The following is a 15,902-nucleotide window of genomic DNA, read 5'->3' as shown; positions in this document are numbered from 1 at the left end:
AACATCAAGTCACGGGAATTATGCTTGAGCACCTTTTTAGAACAAAGAAGAGCGAAATGGACGCTCGGAAGCGCCGCCGCGCAGCAATCATTAGTATTGCTTGCTCCATCGTAAAAGCAGTTATAATTTTACGATCTGAAGGGTTCCGCTGGGGGTGGCTTAAAAGTTTACGTACACAAAGATTACTCCAACAGGAAGCGCCTTAAGATGTTATGCTGCGTTTAACAGCAGACAAATCTTAATTTTATATCTAATTTGCTTAAGAGATGCCATGCTAAATTGTTAGTTGCACTGTGGTACTTTCAATCTTGATAATACCTTGATGAATGCGGTTCAAATTATTTTGGTCTATATTTCTACGAAACTTATCGTGAAACCTTAGAGTCAATAAGCTAAATTATGTAAAATGGTTAGGTCGTACTTTAAGAATGAACAAACCACGCGAACGAAGCACAAATATTGATTGCCGCCTCGAGATTTGCCGTTACTTCCTTAAATCGTCTCACCGTTGACGACAACCATGTCTGACAGGTTGATTCATAAATCTCAACTATGACCACAGGTACCGAACGGGGTGATACGCCTGAACCACTATTTTTCTTACCCAAGTCATTCACTAACACAGTCACAGTACGACGTACAATGTTCGGGGCGGAAATGGAAAGTAATGCGATATCCTGTTTGCCCAGTGGGAAGGGTCACTAAATTGATATTTATCGTGTCATAAATTACGGCACAAAACGGTCAGGGATCCCTTCGTGAAGGTGTTGAAGGGATGTTTACTTAACGGTGAACTTAAAGGCGTGTCGCTGGTGGTCAGGAAGAAACATTTTACTGCACGAAATTGAAAAACAGTTTGAGGTTTCTGCGCTTGGAAAGGAATCAAACTTTGAAATTGGATCCTGCATCCGAAAAGGGTCCGAAGTATATTGCACAAGATAGGTCCGAGGGATTAGGTCGCTGTTGGTGTTAGTGTGGAACACTAGCACAGTTAATATTAATATAAGTACATTGGACTAAGTAAAACAAATTCCCCCAAGAATCCAATTACCCAATTAGCTTTAAGTCTCTTCCGGACCTTAGCATTACAGTGCGTAAACAAGTGATCCCAAACCTTATGAGCAGGGATGTTTAACGGAGATGGAAACAAAAATGCTCATACATAGTCCGAGGCAAACCACACACTTTCGTTTTCACCAACGACGGTCCGCTATAATGATCGGCCGTTTTTCTTCCCGGATGGTATTTCCAGGATACACCGCCGGAGAACGGTTAATGGTAAAATATATGACCGAGCAAAAAACTGTCTGCCCAGCAAGAACATCGTGAATTGAAGTGGGATAATAGAAAATAATACTTCCTCTTTTCTTTGTGACGTTTCTGGTAAAGTATTAAGTGAAAAATATAAGTGAACGCATTTGTACATTGAACACTGGGTTCTGAGCTTGGGTAATAATAGAGTAAAAACCCTAAAGTGTTCTTCATTGAAATACAGTCAGGAATATAATAAAGTTTTGAAACTTATAAAGGTCGAAATTAAATCAGCTTTCTCGGCACTAAAACAGTGATACAATACCCTTGCTTTATAACAAGTCCTGTGTACGGGTAGTCGGGTCGGATAAATTTCAATGCCGGTTTGTTGATATTAGGAACTGGATGTTCTTTCATAAAGCCATTTTACCGTCAAGACTTGTATCTTATTTTTCTTCTGTTTTGGCTTAACAACATTAAGAAATCTTTTGAAGAAACGGTGCTGGTCTTGTGACGATCGACCGCCGTGTGACGACCGCCAAAGACCGGACTATCGTATAGGGTGTTAATGGCAAATATGACAGTTCTGTACGGAATTCAATTATTTTGTAATTAAACAATAAATAATTAAAAATACTTTTTTAATAAGAAGATCAATATACCACGCTACATATCTTTTATGATCATTCGAAATAGCCACCCTCGGTACCGAGAACGGCCTAGGTTCCGGAATCTCTGGAGATACTCGCAAAAACAGATTCTTTGTGACTCATTTCGCCCTCGTATTGTTGAATGATCTATTGACATCTCTTTTATAGACGCCCTAAACAAAATTGTCCAATGGGTTCAGGTCTAGGGAGATATAGAAGGTCACATGAGCCATAGAAGGCCGAAGCAGCTCACTTCGAATAATTTTCACGGTGTTTAGGGAACTCAGCATGGTCTTCGTGATTTTTCGATCTTGATTTAACACGCTTTTCCACAATTCAAATGGGATACAAAATTTTCAGACACTTAAAAATTAAATTTGGTTGTACACACTATAATATTGCAAACGACATACCGCTTGTGTGATACGTCAAGTGATTTATGAATTATAGCCATAACCGTAATTGTCAAATTTGTTTCGAGCACCCTGTTTTCTCTCGCTCTCTACTTGCCCTAACGTCCTCTTGGGTTATGAATGCCATTTCTGGTTTACTAGCCTTCATGATACCACGTAGTTGAATAGTCAGTCCTCTCTACGGGGCAACGGTCCGGATAGGATTTGAACTTCGGTTCACCTTTATCATCGAGACGCCCACTCTCCCCACTGTGTTGTGTTTTATGTTATGTTATTGTATACTTTATATTATTTTATTAACATTATATTTTAAAAAGATGGGCCTTTTTCAGAAGAATGAATAAATTGTTTCTTTTATATGTGTATAGATAGTAAAAAAAAACCCTTGTTTTGTCCCAAATATTCTAACTATTTTACATCTGCCCTACATTTACAAATAACTATGTTGTACCTACCTCCTGCCATAACATGATGGCATTGCAGAGTGGTTCACTTTCAGTACAATCTGCCACATTCCATTAGTTAAAACAACGAACTGCTGTGTGACGTGTAGCTGCCCAGCCTCGGTTGCTCTTTCCTAACTTTTAAATTGACCCATTCGAATAACCCCCTCCATCTTGCCAGCCTTCCCACTCTCCCACCTGGCGTTCGCCAACACGCCACTCAAGCGGTAAAAGTTTCGATCGCAAAAGTGTCACGTTCGATCGTCTTTAATATGTAACAGAATCGTGCTAGTTTTTCAATAAGTGGATTAGCTTTTCCCTGGTTACGAAACCCCTTTTCACGCCCATACGGCGAGCGCTCAGCGTTGGTTGAAAGTTTGCTTGTGGCTGCGGGAGACGTACGGCCAAGGGTCTCCAGCCAACCCGTCCACTTTCCGTTGTCCGTACCGTTGCGAGTGAGGATGAGGTTTCCATACTTTGAAATTAGCTACTCAAGCCGTCGAAGACTTGTCGAGCAGGCAGCCAGTAGATACTACTGGCTGATGAAGTTCCCACAGGATTGCCAAATTAACCCAATAATCTCGCCCGTATGCTTATGACATGGACGAACTTGTTACACGAGCTGATACACAGAACTAGCTAGCCCGGAAAATCGCTCTACGCCCGATGCTTCCCACAGCCACATCTGCCTATCGGTAATCTACCAGTTGCGAACCAGTTGGCCACAGGGGGTTACGTCGTCCCACCATCCCCGCATAACCTCCCCTCTCTGTGCCCCTATATGTTGGAGTGCCCTTTGGACCGAAAAAGATGCTAATGATAATCTCAAATCCCTCGGCGTCTGACGGGTAGTGTGTACGTTCTTCCGACGGAATGCTGGCACCTTGACTGTTCCGACGTTGACGCCGGATTGCCTGGAGGACTTAGGATAAGTGGAGTAAATTGCATTTCACTCGCTTCACGAACCGATGCGAACGGATATGCCAGCGAAGAAGTATCTCGTGATCCGTGCTACTGCTGCCCCATCCACGGTCGAAACGGTTTCAGTGGAGTACATTTTATTCTTGGAGTTTATGTTTGATGTATAAAAATGGAGATACCACTGAAATCAAATTACAGCTTACCCTGTGCTACATCACATAATGGTAAGGATGGAAATGGTAGTGACACTATAATTACTAAAAAAAATATCGTACGAAACAGTTTTATGAGTTTCAATTAATAATCGTGAAGGCTTGAATGTTCGAACTTTAACGTTGAGCAATAGTTTTTGGAGAACGGCGGCACATTTATATATTTCAAGAAAATCTTTATAAATCCTTTTCGTATAGAATTATTTTCAAAAAATTCGTCTTGTTGTATACTCTTGGGGCTTCCATGAGTTGTTTTCTACAATCATGTCTATCAAATAAGACTTTTTTTCTCTCTTCTTTGGCTATACAACCACAAGAGGTCTTGCATTGCCGGTTCTTTACTATTTGATACCTTGAGACTATGAGGGCCTCACGCTATTCCTGGTGAGGTTCGATACTCGGTCGTACCGTATGAAGATTGGCGACTCCACCACCACAGCCACCAACTAGCCCCATAACATCCTAGTGAAAAAATAATACGATGGGATTGATCAATCAAACCTATTATTTGCGTTGTCTATAGAAAAAAAAAACTTATAAAACATTATTGAAGCGATGGTAAAGTTTGGCGAAATTGATTTGTTTATCAAATGCACTTGATTTGCTTGGATGTTCTGGTTAGTTTCGAATTGAAAAATTACTTTAAATTTACACAATCTATCTAACCGAGCTTGGCGAAGAGATGAACAATGTTTAAGGTACTCCGTTTTCTGAAAGAAAATAGAGTTATCGGCATAATTTATTACCTCTAAATTTCAAGCACCACTGCACGAGGGTTTCGTTCTCCTGAACTAGTCGATGCCAATTTAGTGGTCTGGCTTACAAAACCACCCTAAGGCAAAAAAGCGCAAAAAGCTAACGCTTTTGAGCACAACGCTTAATCCACTTCTCCCGCTGCAAACCCATGGCCATGGTGTTACCTCACATTAGCAGGTGATACTATCTAAACTTAGAACAGAACGGTAGGATGGATACCGATACAAAGCTGACGCCACCATCTTCCCCAGCCCGTGTTTGAACTATTACCGATACCAACAACATTATCACGAAGCGGTACTTGCCGCGCTCCCGCGCAACACCGTCGACACTTGCCATCGAAACTCGAAAAGCTAATATTTGTTCGGTAATTTACGTGTAATGCTGATGACATCGAATTATGCTTCGCTTCAAGCTGGCCTCCTTGCATCACTTGGATTGTTCTTCTGAAGGGTGGTGGGTGGTGCTGTTTTCGTCCATCGAATCGACCATACCGTGTCCGCATTGTTGTGCGGCGTGCTGGTAGAATATCGAAAACTTTTCCCTTGTACCAGCTTCATTCCCGAACTGGAACGCGTGGAAATACTTCACAGGAATGTGCTCCTTCTGCGTACTTCCTTCGCCGAAGAACACGTCCAGGTACCGGGGCCTCCAAGGAAAAGTTTCCTCTCCACAGTTTTCAGCCAACAACAATCGGGGATGGGATCTAGTCCCAATATAAACACATTGCAGACCCGGGTGCGTCTGGTGTAAAACCCTTGGCTAGAGGGGGGAGGGGGGGAGTATGGCAGAAAAGTTTGTCCCCACCTCAGGGCAGCTGTCGGTTTGGTTACTTCCGGTTGGGTGGTCAGCCTGCTAGCGCCTCTCGAGCGCCTTCCATTACATCCAAGTGTTTCTGAGAAAACGGGAACATATTACCAACACCTGAGCAGACACTCCTTACCGTGGGGACTATATCTTCCTCTGTCTCTATCGCACTTTTTCTGTGCTTCTCGCTTTCTCCCTCAGCTTCTCAGCACGGTTTATGGGCCAGCAGTAAATTCAGTACCGAAAGAGACAGCCTTGGAAGAAACGGACGAGGCAAAAGTTTTCCATTTTACAATGCGGCCCAATGTACAGGTGAATTCTGCGGAGCAAATGCTGCCCCATTCCCGTTCACTTTGACCTCGCTGGGAATGAAAACTCAAGGAAGAGCATGTGGAAGAATGGATTTCCTTTGCCATCACCTTGTGCAAAACCAAGGTTTTCAAGTCTCATTTCCTCCGCCGGCCGTCGTATTTTCCAACGGGGAACCCAGCTTACCGACCACCGGTTAGCCATAGCATTGTGTAAAGTTTGGGCGAGTAACTTCAGGTCGAACTTTTGTCATAACTTTCAGGCCGCACATTTTTCGACCGATACGATACATAGATTACCGGGCCGAGTCGAGCATAATGATGTGCAGATGACGATGATGGTAGTGTTTTGATGCGGGCCGAAGCTGTTGCTGCTGCTGCTGGCTCGAACCATCTTCGCAGCTTGAGTCTGTGGATGTGGTGAAATGTGATGCCGAGAGGGCAAGGTCGAAAGCAAAAACAAAAACATAAAAACCGATTGAAACAAATCTAGAGTGGAATGTTCTATCTCTCCGTTACGGGCCACCGCCCAGAGGGTTTGTACGAGTGTCGAACAAAATTTTGTTTGTTGAAATTTTCCAAAGATTATCGGAACATTCTCGTGGAACAAAAGATGTTCACATTAATACTGAGTCTCATAGTGAATAACTTAATCTTCCCATGGGATAGGGGCAGTAAAGTAAAGAAAATTCTGGAGCGTAAGGAGCAAACGATTCGAAATCACTTTGTATCAAAGATTGTATAGTCATACAGAAGGATATTGAAACAGGTCCACTTAAAACGAGTTCTTGAGATGATATGAATTACACTCTATTAGTTGTATTCCTTGGGGTGGTTAGTTGGCCGAGGCAATTACGGCGCCGGTCTACACACAGCAGGACTGGGCTTAAAATCCCAACCGGGCCACCAACACGTACGCAGGGCTGACTTTTTTGCTACGGGTAAAATCAAGTGTCAGAAAGCCAGAAATGGCAGGCGCAGACCTCTCAACTGAGGTTGTAGTGCCAAAGAAGAAGAAAAAAAAGCTATATTCCTTTTTATGTCAAACAACACTTTAAGGGCGGTGAGGTGACCAAGACTTTAGCAATGCCGTTCTTCACACGGTGTGACCTCGTGGTGAATCTCCAAGAAGCAAATATTTATTCTGCTTCTGTTCTTTGTTACTCACAACTCACTTTTGGCTTCCTATTAATTTAACAGGCTGGGTAATGAAATCAAATCTCGTCATACGTCAACAGCAGCTGAATATTTAACTGGAATTGCTATTTGCTACTTAAAATTTATCGATTCGAGGAACTTTAGGTGAAACAAATAATCTTGTTCCTAAAAAAAACATCCAATCACTCTTATGGCTAACAAATTTCCCAACTCTACTTTTGCGCTGTTCGAATTTCTGTATTTTACTGAAAAACTCAAAATCTAATAAATCAATCGAAGAAACTCGTTTTATCCGTTCCATGCCTAGCAAAAGAAATCCTTCCGCGAAATTTCTAGAAAACTTGGTACCGCGAACAGCCTTCACAGCCGTCAGCAGATGTGAGTGATTTTTCTAAGAACAATCAACAAAATTCAAAAACTTCTTCACACCGTTAGGGATGCGAAAGGAAACGCTGGGTAGGATGTTGTTGTAAACAAAAAGCAAAGAAAATGAGAAGTAAATACGAACGAAAAAATCAACGAGAGAGCTAGAAAGAAAACAGAACAAAACAGAAAATCTCATTTGCAGAACTGTTTATTTTAACCGACTTCAAATCAAGGCAAGGTTTCGAAGGAGAAAAGTATTTTAGACCAACCGGCAGAAATAACAACAGTGCCCAAGTAGATAACTGGCCGTATTTCATAAAAAAAAAATCTGAAAAGACTTGTACACTACGTTTCGACCACCATGGTAAAACAAAAAACTTTAAAACACCGTTCGAAAGTGAACTCCGAACATGGCGAATTACGAGAATCCCTTTCACGGTTATTCATGTTCATGGGAGGCACAATGGCATGCAATCGGTTTTCCGGTGCAAAACAAACACCAACGCTATAGAGTTCCTGTGTATGTGAACAAGAGCTATAAAGACAACAGCCGGAACATCGGTGGAAAATGGATGCTTTTGTTTGGGTTTTTCATATAATTTTGCTATTTTCTACTTTCTTACTCACGTATGCCGGAAGTGTTTGGTTCGAAAATAAAGTTCGAAAGGAAATGGGCGAAAGAATGAAATGCAAACAAATTTCATACAGCAAACACGATGCCTTTTTCGTAGGTAGAGGTTTATGGAAGACATGAAGTTTACTCGAATGCTGAGCACATACAAGAGGCAGACGCTTCAAAATAAACAAGGTAGCATAAGTGTCAAAGGGTCAAAAACTATGAAATGAAAAGAAAATTCGAAGCAAGACCTTTAAACATAATTAAGTTCGTTAAATTGTTACTTCATAAGTTTTTTAAATCTTTTTCTTCTTCTCTGCTACATAAATCACGTCTAAGAATGACTTGGCCATCGACAATTGACATCATAACATGACAACGCCAATCAGTTTCTAGGAAGCTGTATTAGCTGCATTACTTGCTTTAGGATCCGTACCTTATGCGATGCATCGTGCATCTCGTTTGTTTCTGGAGTCTTCTGAATCGCATGAAGTTGTGGAGCCCAAACAGAGCACGATTGGGATATACGATCTGGTCATGATTACAAAATAAAAAAACAAAAAAAAACTCAAACATTTTGCCTGCCAATTTTGCTGCTTTCGTTATAACCAGGAATTAGAATCATACCAAAATATCAGAATTACCCTACCACCTGGAGATCGTCGTCGTTAGCTACTACTAATCTCCTTGCGAGGCGGGCTCTATCGCGCTCAGAGCCTCCGGTAAATATGTTCTTTATTTTTTCACATTGATCATCAATCCAATCACCGAGTATGGATTTTCAGTTCATCAGATTATATCCATGTTACCTGCAAAGACAACGAATTAAAGTGATCGGTTAAACACCGTGCCGCAAATATCGAAGCCCGCCCTCCGCTTGACACCTTTCAGACCAATGTTGAACAGCGAACATGAAAGTCCATCCACTTGCCACTGTCCCGGATGAGATTCAAAACAATTCTCACTAGGAACTGTTGCGACAGTCACATGATGTGGAAACGACACCATCTGTTGCATCCCTTATGTCGTAACAGTATACAAGGGTAACTATACTGTTCCTTAGTGTTTCAAAAGGTGGTTTACGAGAATGTTGTGCTCTCGGAATTTCAAAAGTCTTTCTCAAGAATAAAGGTATGCTCGGTAGGTTTCCCTTGAACAAAACTAGTTTGGTATCCCACTTTTAACCTTTTTCTCTACATTTGGCGGATTAAACCCAGTTTCTAAAGGCCCGGTAGTATGTTCTGATTAAAATCCTTGCAATGATAGAATCAAGGCTGTCCAGCAATGACGGTGATGCTTCGACATTATTGGCAGGAAAATTCAATACCAATTCCTTTAGCTTTCAGGGCAAAGGTTTACGGTTGGTCAACGCCTGCAACTACTTCTTTCTGTTGTCTGACAAAGCAACTCATAACGATCGTGAGAGTGATGATTTAAGGTCTTAAGATGTAGACGCCACAACAAAGTGAACCAATAATGCAACAGTTTAAGACTAGACATTTAAGATACACACGTAAGAAAAGTACATATAATGCATCCTTAAATATTGGCCAAACGAACATTTAATCACGAGTATGCCTCCATACACAAGAACTGCACACTAGAAAACGATACTTGTTTAAAATTCGCGATGTACCCGATGCAGCGCATGAGAAGAAACATAATCAACATTTGCAACCGCAAGCATTTAAGATACATCTAATAGGGTAGTAATCTGCACGACGACGGACTAATCTCGAATGTAGACATCTATCGCGATTAAAAGGCGTAGAAGAAACAAACGGTCGTCCGTGGCACCAGAAGCATCTGTTTATCTGTGCCAAAATGCCATGTCATTACCGCGTGTCGATCCTTCCGCCGTATCCCATAGTGATCCAGTTTTGGTCCATTATCAGCGGGACACACTTTTACTCGCGTTCGGATTACTTAAGCATTCATCCTGTGCTAGCCAGTGCTATTGAGGAGAGGGACAAGAACTTTGTCCCGCTTCTACAATATACAGTCCAACAAAATTGCAGCGGCGCCAGAAACTGCTTTTTGGGCCGTTTATTTTTAGCTGTCTGGTTATGCTTTTGCTCCTCGCTCCAACAAACATGGCATCAGCATCAGTAGCGCAGGCAATGCTTTATAGCAAGCTCCTGGTGCGGGCCGTTCCTTAGCCAATTGCGGAGTGGATTCGTCTACGATTACACGCGAGTGACGAGTTCACATTTCAGGGTGGAAAAATGAAGCCACTTACGCCTGGCAAAACGCGGGTGTGCTGGGTTGGACAAAGTGATGAAACTCGTAAGATACCGCGCAGCGCCACCCACAGAAGCACAGAAAAAGCCAGCAATAAAAATAACATAAAATAGATAGATCGAGCAAAAACAAATAACAATAAAAGCAGATGGCGCGTATACGCCCGTGGTGGTGGTCTCGTAGCCCGTGGTGGTTCTTCCTGACTGGCTCCCGTGTCCCGTTGCCAAACAAACGAGGGCAAAACACCTTCCCTCGTCATGCTAATGTGCTTTGCCGAAGAGAACCAGTGTGTAATGTAACATCACATTTACACACCAGCGCAGCCAGGACCGAGGACCGAGGTGGCAGGCGCTAGGAATATGGTGCAAAACGCGAGAAAACTGGTAGAAAGAATTGCATGGGTGTGCGATTTTTATTTCCAGAATCACCGTAAACATTCCGCACTCAGGTTGCTGGCACTCGCCTTGGCTCGCATGGTCTAGAGTCCGCACTCGGTAAGGAAAACAAATACACGAGCAAGTAAACATGGCAAAATAACAACCCCAAACAAGCTGTCGAATTGGGTTGAATTGGAAAAGTTTCGTGTGCAGCTGCATCAATAGTTCGTTGCAGCTGCAGCTTCGTCCGTGTAGGTACAGCGCGAAAAGCAAACTCGGTGTGATAATATCCGTTGATTGTCTGAAAGAAAACAGGAAATAAAATCACCAGTAAGAACAGACAGGGTAGTAGAGAGCCTGCTCATAGGCTTTTGGGTTTCGTGTGAATTTATCAGGCAAATGGAGTTACTTTATTTTGGCAATGTATTGGATCTCATTGGTCGCACTGAGGATAAATCAACTGCTAACAAAATACTGTTCCATGAATCCGTTTTACGGACGTATTCCATAAGCACTTTCTTAATGACTTTCAGATCGTGAAACAAGTTCCGTATGATTTTCATAGTCCCAGTTCGTAGTTTAAAGTGATTTAAATTTACTAACTGTTGTTGCTTTCTTTTTCTGACAATACGGCTCTATGCCGTCATAATTAAAAATATATATAAATATTGTTGTTTTCTACCTCCACATGTGTTTTGAACATGTGGATATTTTTTTAATGCAATATAGATGAGTGAAACCCCTTACAAATGATCTCATTTAATTGTAATGTCTTGCACATCCTAATTCATTTCCCTTGTATCAGATGTTCGTTCTCCTTAGCGCTTTGCATCTTACAAGACTGTTAGCTACAGCTGAAGTCAAACGCACCAAGCGCCTCCACCGTTGCATAACTTCCCATAATCTAGAATAGATGAGCATAACCTCTTTCAAACACATGATTTTTTTTGGATATGCTTATCGAATTGCCTTGCATCAGGAGAGTGGAGTTCGTTATAGAGGACACTCTGCGTCTTGCTACCAGAATGGTATAGCTCCAGCTAACGTGAAACGCACCAGGCGCCTCCATCGATGTATAACACCCCATACAGAACAGAACGGGGTAGCAGCTTTAGCTATCCGGAAACAACGGAATTGTGATCTACTCGTTGTAGTGTTTGTTGCTACCGTCAAGCCGACCCGTCATTGTCCACAATCGCATGTTCGCTACAAATGGTGCGCTGCGTTGCACGAACGAAACCGAACATTTAGGCAATGCTAACGGATTAGCGGAATGGATGTTTGCTATTTACTCATTTGTTTTGCTAGTTTTATCTCTTTTCTCTCACCCATCCGTATGGTGTGCTCCGCTCCATCTCTGTATTTAGCCTTCGCCGACGTGCAATTCATTTCGTGCATGTGCCGGCACTCGCTAGAAAAACCTATTATCCCGGAAAAGGCGCAGCTTTGGGGTCAGCTTTAGCACACCGAGACCTCGCCCTACCCCTTTCCCCTCGGAATACAATTTTCTGTCCCACCGTTAAACATCCGGCAGAGCGAAAACATGCTCAGACTAGTGCTGCAGCAGCCTCACTATTTGCTACGTCGTCTGTTGACGAATGTCACTACACGACTCGACGGATAAGTACACAACTCGTCCGCCGTGATCGTTGGTCAGTGCGCGAACGGAAACATATTTGCCCGAGCTTGCCATGGTCACATTCAATCTGGTACATTTTACGGTACGATGAAACGATTTTTCTCTTCACTCCTGTTGCGGTCGTAACTAGAGTTTACTCGGCTGAATTTGTTGCACAACCGCTAGCCAGATGTATTTCGTGAAATTTTTTTTCCTTCTCTTCTATACTGTGTGCTCTCCGAACGGCTGAAAGCTTGTGTAGTTGGTAGTTGGGACTACTACTTTAGTCGATATTTTGAACGCATACGCAGCGCATAAAAATCATGGAACCGTATATTGCTTGCTAATGGCGTTGATGGCTAGATAAGTAAAGGATTTTCGTAAGCTCTTGGTATTAAATGATGTGAAGCTGAGTGCGAGTATTGCGTTGTGCACATGTTTTCAAATTTGCATTATTGTTTCAATTTTTTATGAGTATGAAATACTAATTAGTTATGAGTTTCACTCAAATTTGAAGCTTTGAGAACAAATGTTATATCTTTAAGGTTTTTTTTTTATCTGGCACCACAATCGTTTCTCGGTTTTGGCTTGCTACAGAAGTTCTGACGATCTAGCGCTGTTGTTTAACTAACAAATATTTTCTGTCCGACACATCGACACCGTAACTCAAGGTCATCTTGGACCTTAAATGCCTCTTTTCTTTTTGTTGTCGAAATAAAACGACTACAGGCTGGATCGTTAGGTGTCAATCTCATGACATGGCCTAGTCTAATTCGGTGTACAATAGTGGCTACATCATATTTATGTAGATTTTTAATGATGCCTTCACAATAGCCTCTTGTCACTATTTGAATTCAATTTTTTTTTTTTATTATGACGAGTTGAAGGTTGACCTTACTGCTGGCACCTCATGTGCAGACAAAATACAAATGTCAACAAAAAAAAATCACAAAAATTACCAAGGCATTGCCTTCGTGATACTTCGCCTTATCACGGGCATATTATTTGAGTTCTAGAACTGAAACAAAAACTTCACATACTTTTAAAAATTGTCAACCTTAGCTTATCAAGACTTTTAAATCTACCTGATTTTCTTCGTTAGTATTACAACCTCAAGAGCTATCGGCTTTTCAATTCTGCCTTCCTTGAACTGACTTTGTCCCCGGCTAGATCCCTGAAGAGAGGTAAAGGACGATTTTGATAAGATTTGACCCTGAACCTCTTATGTGAAAAACTATTGCTACTACAGCTCCCACTTTCTTGCAGACATCTCGCTACTGTTTATTTTATAAACAAATTTAATATAAATATAAACCGTTCCTTTGTCGAATTGAAACGGACTTTATCTGTACTGACTCACAATTCAAAGGGTAAAATTCAAAAGTAGTTTCAAAGTACCAGTTGCAACATAACAGGCCTCTTATTCATTTTGTATTGTAATCGAGTTCTTAATGAACGTGCAAACAAAACACAAATTGTTTGAAAACATTATGCATTTTTTTTTTACCTACGGCTTGTCCATTGTACATTAAGTCACTGTGAGCTTTCAAACAAATCATGAATTTAAACTAGTTCAATATGATCAGGTCGTCCTACATTAACATAGAAAATAATTAACACTTTCATTTAGCTCATTTATAGTGAAATTACAAACAGTCGTGACCTTCTTATATATGTATTAAACAAATCAACTTTTTAGTTATATGTTGTGTAAAAGGGAAATTACGGCAAGCTTGATAACGGTTTTATTTTCTTAAATTTTAAATCTCCAGAAATCCAGGACCAATCACGGAATCCCACAATTGTAAATAACCTTTCAAAAACATCATACATTTTTAAAACAAATCATATAACATAGTTACAGAACCATCTCCAAATGTGCGATACATTCATACTCAGTTTCGCTATATTTCAGCAATTTTGATTACCTGTTTTAAAGTTTAAACTTCTCCTGTTGTACTATTCATCATTAAACAATATAAAAGAACGTTTTTTTCACAAAAGAATATTCCACTGACAACAACACGCATACTACATTAAGCTAAATAGCCTTCCAAAACCAAAAAATAAAGCGAACCAACAGGCAAAGGCTGGCCGTTTGTATTCCGATACGTAGCGATGTTTTGCACAGTGCAAAAATAAACCAAAGCTCCAAAACCAAACAAAACAAAAAGGGCTTCATCTGCTGTTTGCTACCCCGTTTGGTTTTATTTTCATTTTTAATATCTAGGCCATCGCAGCTTAGGAGCACTGGGAGGCATAAAAACGAATTTTTAATTAAATTATCAAAGCTAAAGTGGTGCATCGTGCAAGTAAACATTGTGCGACGGGGCAGCATCGCGTACACAATAAAAAAAAAACAACCAGCAACGCATGCAGCAAACATATATACAGCACAATAAAAAATACATTTTTATCAAGCGAGCCGCTCCGAGACGCATTGCTCCAACCGCACAAAACCGAATAAACCAGCCACGGTAGCACAATATGAAAGATTAAACAATTTTTGTTCATCCAAATCCTATTTCCGCTAGCCAAAAATTATACCGTGCAGCACACAAAAGACGTTAAATTTTGTTTACTCGCTTTACAAACAGTGAGAGTGGTGCTCAGAAAAAGGGAACCAGTATGTTTCAATTATTTGCTTTTGTACATTTTCTTTCATGCTTTTGCGAAAAATACTCCGATTCGACTATGCGGCACACAACGTGCTTGCAACAGGATATGGTGCGGTGTCGGCAAATCGCACGAAAAAGTAGCACAAACAGAAGGGTGTATGATTCTGCTCGGAAAAGGATTCACTTTCCGTAATCCAGGCTCGTTAAGTGGCAGCTCACAGTTGCGGCCCCAAAGAGCTGGCTTTATTTCCACTAATCGCAAGACTATCGAGCAAATGACTGTATCCATCTTATTTCATTCTCTTCCCTCTTTCGGTTATCTTCCATGTTTCCCACGCTGCAGAGCTGTCGGTGGGGCTGCGGAACGTACGGGTCACGGTCCCAACGGCCGTCCGGAAAGGCGATCCCGTTCATCTGTACTGCGAGTACGAGCTGGAGGACAACGAGCGGCTCTATTCGATCAAGTGGTACAAGGGAAAGCGAGAGTTCTATCGCTACACACCACAGGTGCATCCGTCGGTGCAGGTTTTCAGCGTCAGCGGAATCGACGTCGAGGTAAGAATTGCTTTGTTTTATTTTACGCAGTAGAGGTTTCATAGGCAATTCGCTGTGTGTGAATTGAATTCAACAGAGGTGAGATTCTACTGTTCGTTGAAAAATTTGAAAAATGTTGTTGTTTTTATCATGGACCGTAATTTTCATAGCTTTAAAATGTACTTTATTTATTTATTGAGATGTTTCCATCGATGAAACGTGATAGGGCACCTTATCTCAAGAGTGTTCGAGGGTTATTTATTGTGTGCTGTTGCGTCATTCAATGGAACAGTCCTGTTGTGAACGTTAAGTTTTATCGAGAGAAGATCTTATCTTGGTCGTACTTGGACGCTTCGTTACCGAGGAAAACTTGTCATAATCCATAGAAGAGGTCGAGTGCAGAACAAGGGTCTCAACCATGATCCGCAGCCTGAGTGGCCACCTGGCCCCTTTCTCACTGCTTTGACTGGCTTTGCTCGCTACAACTTCATCTGTTCTGCACCATACTATTCACAGCGTTCGATCTCGTTCATACTTCATTCATAAATCTATTCATTCATTATCAATCATACCTGCAAGCTACAGCAAAAGATGTAATAGACAGACAAACAGT

General features: G+C 41.4%; 1 protein-coding gene across 1 annotated transcript in view; it reads left to right on the top strand.

Annotated features, from left to right (window-relative positions):
• The window catches only part of LOC118516654, a gene marked incomplete at its 3' end in the record, with an annotated part of 65,323 nt that overhangs the window by 31,265 nt on the left and 18,156 nt on the right, over positions 1-15,902 (top strand). The window contains exon 3 of the mRNA XM_036062618.1: positions 15,099-15,310. Coding sequence (XP_035918511.1) covers positions 15,099-15,310 — 212 coding nt within the window. The remainder of the gene's footprint in view (positions 1-15,098; positions 15,311-15,902) is intronic.

The sequence above is a fragment of the Anopheles stephensi genome, unplaced genomic scaffold, assembly GCF_013141755.1.
Source record: "Anopheles stephensi strain Indian unplaced genomic scaffold, UCI_ANSTEP_V1.0 ucontig37, whole genome shotgun sequence".
NCBI classification, from domain to species: domain Eukaryota; kingdom Metazoa; phylum Arthropoda; class Insecta; order Diptera; family Culicidae; genus Anopheles; species Anopheles stephensi.
Note: the sequence above shows the minus strand (reverse complement) of the source record. Positions and strands in the feature narration are given on the sequence as shown.